Raw genomic sequence first — 5,733 nt, 5'->3', positions numbered from 1 at the left:
TCCCCCCCCCCCATGTTACTCTTTTGCAAAATGCTAAATACTAGTTGTTATTATTCCAGGGTCTTGTAAAGTGCTTTCCATGAATTGGTCTCCAACCAGCGTAAAAGAGAAAGCAGCCTGGCTGTCCCCATTTTACACCTGGAACAATTGAGGCTCAAGGAGGAGCTGCGTCTTGCCCCCAGGTCACTCAGCAGGCCAAAATGGTCTCCTGAGGGCCTGTCGGGCACTCTGCCCATGAGGCTGCGCTGCCCTGTTGAACTAGCCTGACTGCAACGGGGCCAGGCTCAGAGCTGTGTTCACGGTGGCGCTTTCCCTTGTTGTGCACAGATTGCAGCGAAGACAATCCCTGCGAGGGCTTGAGCCGCCACGCCACCTTCACCAACTTCGGCATGGCCTTCCTCACCCTCTTCCGGGTCTCGACCGGAGACAACTGGAACGGCATCATGAAGGTAGGTGGGTTCGTTGCCCATTGCACGCTCGCTGGTCCCACGTGCACGCTCTTCGGTTCCTGAAACAAAGCGAGCGGCAGAGGTGTGAATACGGAAAAATAAAAATATTGGCTTGAAACATTTTGTTAAAAATTAAATTAAATGTTTGGGGGGGCTTCTCTTTTTTTGTTTGGTTGGGTTTTCGGGGGAAGCAAGGTTTGGTTTGGTTTGGTTTGATTCGGGGGTTTTGGTAGGGATTTTTTGGTTGGTTGGGTTTGCTTTTGGGGATTTCTTTTGTTCAGGGGGTGCTAGTGGAGTCTTTTTGTTGCTTTTAAAAATATTGAACAGAGTGGTTGGAGGTGTTTCCACTGGCGTCTGTCACCCAATAAGTGGTGGGTGCAGGGCAGGGGGTGGATCACTCTAGAGATGTGTGGCTGGATGCTCTCCTCCACAGCACCCGCTTCTGCCACTGTTGGAAACAGGACTCTGGACTAGAGGGACCGTTGGTGTGACCCAGCATGGCACTGCTTATGTTCTTGTGTTGAAATGAAACATATATTTTTTTTGTTTTAGTGTTTTCTGGCTGGATTCAGCCTGAATTTTCCAATCAATTCCCCCCCTCCGAGAACTTTATCTTTTGGTGAATTAACAGTTTGTCTCTCAAAACTTCCCCCAACTTTGCCATGCTGCACTCCACTGGACAGAAATAAGTGGGAGTCATAAGCCCTATGCTGTTAAAAGACAACACCCGTCCCCTTGAGCAGTGGGGACTGTGCCCCTAGACATCTTCCCTCAGCATCCGCTGTGCCATAGCCCCATAACCCAGCGTTGGAGCAGGGTGTTTCTGCAGAGCTGCCAGTCTCTGTCTTTAGGCCTTTCCATGAAGCATCACGATTTCATAGATTTCGTAGACATTAGGGCTAGAAGGGACCTCACAGGATCATCAAGTGCAGCCCCGTGCCCAAGGCGTAGGAAGTCAGTTGGGGTCAGATGACCCCAGCAAGGTAAGCATCCAAGTGTTTCCAGAGTCGGTGGTATCCACCTAGTCTGGATACCACCTGCTCAAGGTATCCAGAGTACCTGCTTGCACCACTTCTGGGGGGAGCCTATTCCAGACTCTGGACAGTAAAGAAGTTTTTCCTTCTGTCCAGTCTAAAACGGTCTTCCAGCAGTTGGTGACCATTACACCTCGTCTTCCCTTAGGGTGCCCTGGTGAAGAGACGTTCTCCCGGTTGGTGATTGCACACCCCTTATATACTTATGATAAACTACAGAGGGGTGGGTCTCCCTGCTAAGTCCTCAGTCTCTTTCCCAAGTAACATTTCTGCAGCTTGCACCGTGCTTTCCTTGCTGGCTTTGGAGCCTGCCTCCATTTCAAGGCTCGTTAGCCAAGCTCCATCTGGGTCCAGCCTCTCCCTCTCTTTCCCCATCGCAGGACACACTCCGAGAGTGCACCCGGGAGGACAAGCACTGCCTCAGCTACCTGCCGGTCATCTCCCCCGTCTACTTCGTCACCTTCGTCCTCATCGCCCAGTTCGTCCTGGTCAACGTGGTGGTGGCCGTGCTCATGAAACACCTGGAAGAGAGCAACAAAGAAGCCAAGGAGGATGCCGAGATGGACGCCGAGATCGAGCTGGAGATGTCCCGCGGAGCTGCCACCCCAGCCAGCAGCGGGGGTGGAGGGGGCACCGCTGCCTCCGATGGCAGGGCCCCGTACGGGAGCCAGGAGGGTGGGAAGCTGGAGACGCCCCTGCGAGTGAAACAACAGGCACTGGTAATGATTCCCAAAGGCCTCTTCCTCCTCTCAGCGGTGGGGAACAGGAGCTTCTGAGCCGTCCGTGATGACAGGCAAATGCTCCACAGGCATTCAGAGCCAAAGAGCTGGCATGACACCATCCAGCGCAGGGTCTCCGACCCCATCTCTTCATGAGATTTCCCATCCGGGCAGGGTATCTTGGCACTGTTACCTCCATGCATACCCTCCGGTCCGGGGGTTTCACCGCCCCTCTCTCAGGGCGCATCCACCTTCTGCTGTTCTGGTAGAAATCGGCAGCGGAGGAAGGATCCCACCTGAGTCTGGAGAAAGGACCCAGGGGGCTGCTCTGCTCCTTGGAGTTCACTTCAACAAGAGCAGCCATTGCCGGGGGGAAACCTGGTCCAGCGGGGTCACTGGGAAACACAAGGCCCCTTGTCCTAACCACCCCCCATTGCAGAGACCAGGGCGATGGGCTGAGTTTCCTTCATGGCAACACAGAAATCCAGATCAGGTTCTCCCTAGTCCTACCCTCTTGGTAAGGGTTTTCAAAGGAGCCCATATCACTTTGAAATCCACTGGGTAGTGCTTCCCAGTTTGCAAAAAAACCATCATTGGACCCCACCCCGGGAACAAATCCTAACTCCCAACTCCCTTCAGGTAGCCTCTGAATGCCAATTTGGTCGTGGGAGACTCCAAAGTCCCTCGGGTACCAACTGATGTAAACTTCCTTAGCCAGTGCTGAGACCTCACCTGCTCTCGTGCAACCAGGATTGTTAAGTCTTTGATTCTTATTAACCCTCCTGGAAGAGAACGAGACAAGCCAAACTCAGGCTGGAGAGAAGTGAGGTCTGTCTCGCACGGTGTTGGCATGTGAACAGCAAATGCAGAATGGTTGCGCCAGTACAATAAAAAACTAAATCTAGCATAAGATCAATGGGGCGGTGTGGATGAAATGGCATTTAATGACGAACTCTATTACGGCAAATGAAAAACGACTTAGTTGGGCGGTCACAGGGCTTCCGGCATTTTGAATGTAGCTCTTAATGGAAGTTTCCACGGGCCAATGCAGCACAGCAGAACTGGTTGACTTTCTCGTGGGGGTGTGAGGGGGAGGTCTTTTTTCTGTATGCAAACAGATCGCGAGCATTTGGGGGTCTGTAAATATTCCCCGAACGTACTGGACCCTGGGGGTGGTTCGCAAGATTATTCACGTTGCTGATATCGCTTACGAGGAGTCCCACGGGTATCGCTCCTCGGAGGGGCGACTGAAACTTTCTTAGAATAACAAGTAGCAGACAACCAGTCTCACACAGGGGTTTTGATGCGAATAACCGATAGTGGCACAACGTGCGCAGCCCTTGGGCTCCTCAGCCGATACTGCGATCCTGGCTGAACAAATTTGCCCCACTGTGCATTACGCTACTGCCCAATTGCCCCGGGGACAGCACTGAAGTCACCTGGCAGTGTCTCCAAGGTGAATTCCTGCCATGATCTGCATCTCCGGTGCATTAGGTCAGTACCGGTGCTTTAGTGTTTGTGCATCACGTGCCGACTGGGACAAAAGGGAGGTGTGACTGCTTTCAGGTCAGAATTTGCAAGTTAATGCACTTCCTCCCCCCACCCCAACACACACCACCAGTTACGGTGGGAGGAGACTCCCAACTGGGTTACCGTGCCCAGCCAGAGTGGTACCTTACTGTCCATCCAACTAGGCTGCCCAGTACGTAGATGCCTTTACACTGGGCTGTGTTGCGTGCCGTTCTTGAAGACACAGTCCTGTTCCCAGTACCGAGGAAGCCAAGCTGGTTGCCTTTTGGGATAAGCAGTTGGGAGCTGGCATGGATGACCCTGTAGAGATATCCAAGGAGGGGAGATATGATATAAATGCCATCCTCGGACATCTTTACCTCCCAGGCCCAACCACATTATAGCTGGGAGCGGAGCCGTTATTCTTTCTTAGCAATTCCCCTGCTGCTGGCCTCACCATCGTGACAAAGGTAAGGGAAGCCCAGTTCTTCACTGCTAAGCAGTGAACCTGGCCAGGAAAAGAAAGAGGCACGTACTAAAGGGTGGCTGAGGTGCTGTTGCATTGGGCATTACCTTGGAAGCTGTAGGAGGGCTATGGATAAACCAGGGCTCCTCACGGTATTGGCAGGGTAATGGGATGAAGTTGGTATCTCTGACCAGGAGTGGAAGGACTTCTGACCATGCCTGTGTACAGTGGGCTTGTATGCCTAGGGAAGAGGTAATAAGGCACCCAGTAGGCCCCAGCCACGTGAATTGGCCCCAGGAGGTCACATCTAGCCACGTGAATTGGCATCAGCGTGTCACCACTTCCTTCCCTCGTCCTTTCTCCATTGCACGGATGGGGCAGGCGTGGGAATACAAAGGGGAGAGCGTGCGCGCGCGTAGGAGTGACGTGTGACCCACTGTCCCGGCCTTATTCTGCTACTGATACTTTTTATCTCCCTGATTTTTGCACCCCAAGGAGGCACTGAGCTGTGAGAATGTGTCTTTAGCCATGCCAGACTCAGACCCGCTGGAGGGCGGAGAGACTCCCGTGATGCAACACACGTCCTTCTGCTCTGTTCCTCACCACCATGTCCCGACACCTTCCCACAAAGCCCCCGGCCACGAGTCAGAGGTGAATGAACCACGTGCCGTTGCTTCTGCCTTGTGCCTTCATGCTTCAGTGCTGTGCAGCTAGCTGTGGCGTGTTAGTGTTCCCGTAGCGTCGTCTTCCTCCTGTCGCTTCCCGGCTAGAACGGTCCGTTTCCATCCCTGTCTTTCATCCTGCCTTTGCGTCGACAAAACCTGTCCTGTCTCGTTCAGCTGGGACCAAAACATGGAACGTGCATGAGGTGCTTCTTTCGGCTCAAAGAGCCTTGCGGTGCTTGTGCAGATGGACGGATAGATTTAAGAGAACCCCAAACTCTTTGAAATAATATTCCAGCTTGTCTCACCAACCTTTTCCCTGGTGGGTCCGTCTGAATGCCACATACGTGATCCACAGCTGTCCTAGTAGCTTCATTAGTCAAGATGATCAGCCGGCGATACCAAGTTCCCACGGATTTGCTACTTTGCTAGGCGTTTTGGTTAGGGTGCAAGACGCTGGAGGGCGTTTCTTCAGCTAAATGGGAGCTAAATGAGTAATGGGTCAGGTGCTTTTGATGGAAAAGGGTAGAGTTGCCATAAAACTTCAGAGCAGCCTGGATCAGGTGCATAACAAAAGTAATAGATGCAATGTGGCCGTCTGGGAAAGAGGATGGTCTAGAAAACAACCACAGCTCCTCCGTGGTTTGTTAGCCGTAACTCATTGTATGCAGATCCTCCAGGGAGGGGCTGGTAAAATGTTAGATGGGTGCTACTTCGTGAAGCAGCCCGTCTTTGGGCAAGCCAAAGAAGCCGTGCTCAGCTCATGATGTGCCGCAAGGAAGGTAGGAGCTAGTTAGTAGCTTTCCATCGCAGTGAAAGCCCCTGACTTGGGAGCACACGATAAGAGCGGGAGTTGCCCACACTGGCGCACACGGCTTGTGAACTTCCTTCCTT

At 52.8% G+C, this 5,733-nt stretch overlaps 1 protein-coding gene across 5 annotated transcripts in view; it reads left to right on the top strand.

Annotated features, from left to right (window-relative positions):
- CACNA1H (calcium voltage-gated channel subunit alpha1 H) overlaps window positions 1–5,733 on the top strand; it is a 605,989-nt gene that overhangs the window by 573,348 nt on the left and 26,908 nt on the right. For 4 of the 5 annotated variants that reach the window (XM_019512700.1, XM_019512698.1, XM_019512699.1 and 1 more), the window contains exons 30-32: window positions 328–449; window positions 1,864–2,202; window positions 4,673–4,828. In XM_019512700.1, the coding sequence (XP_019368245.1) occupies window positions 328–449; window positions 1,864–2,202; window positions 4,673–4,828 (617 nt within the window). The remainder of the gene's footprint in view (window positions 1–327; window positions 450–1,863; window positions 2,203–4,672; window positions 4,829–5,733) is intronic. The other variant, XM_019512701.1, reaches the window with a different exon arrangement.

This window comes from Gavialis gangeticus, unplaced genomic scaffold (assembly GCF_001723915.1).
Source record: "Gavialis gangeticus isolate Ggan-Ray unplaced genomic scaffold, GavGan_comp1, whole genome shotgun sequence".
In the NCBI taxonomy this organism is placed as follows: domain Eukaryota; kingdom Metazoa; phylum Chordata; order Crocodylia; family Gavialidae; genus Gavialis; species Gavialis gangeticus.
Note: the sequence above shows the minus strand (reverse complement) of the source record. Positions and strands in the feature narration are given on the sequence as shown.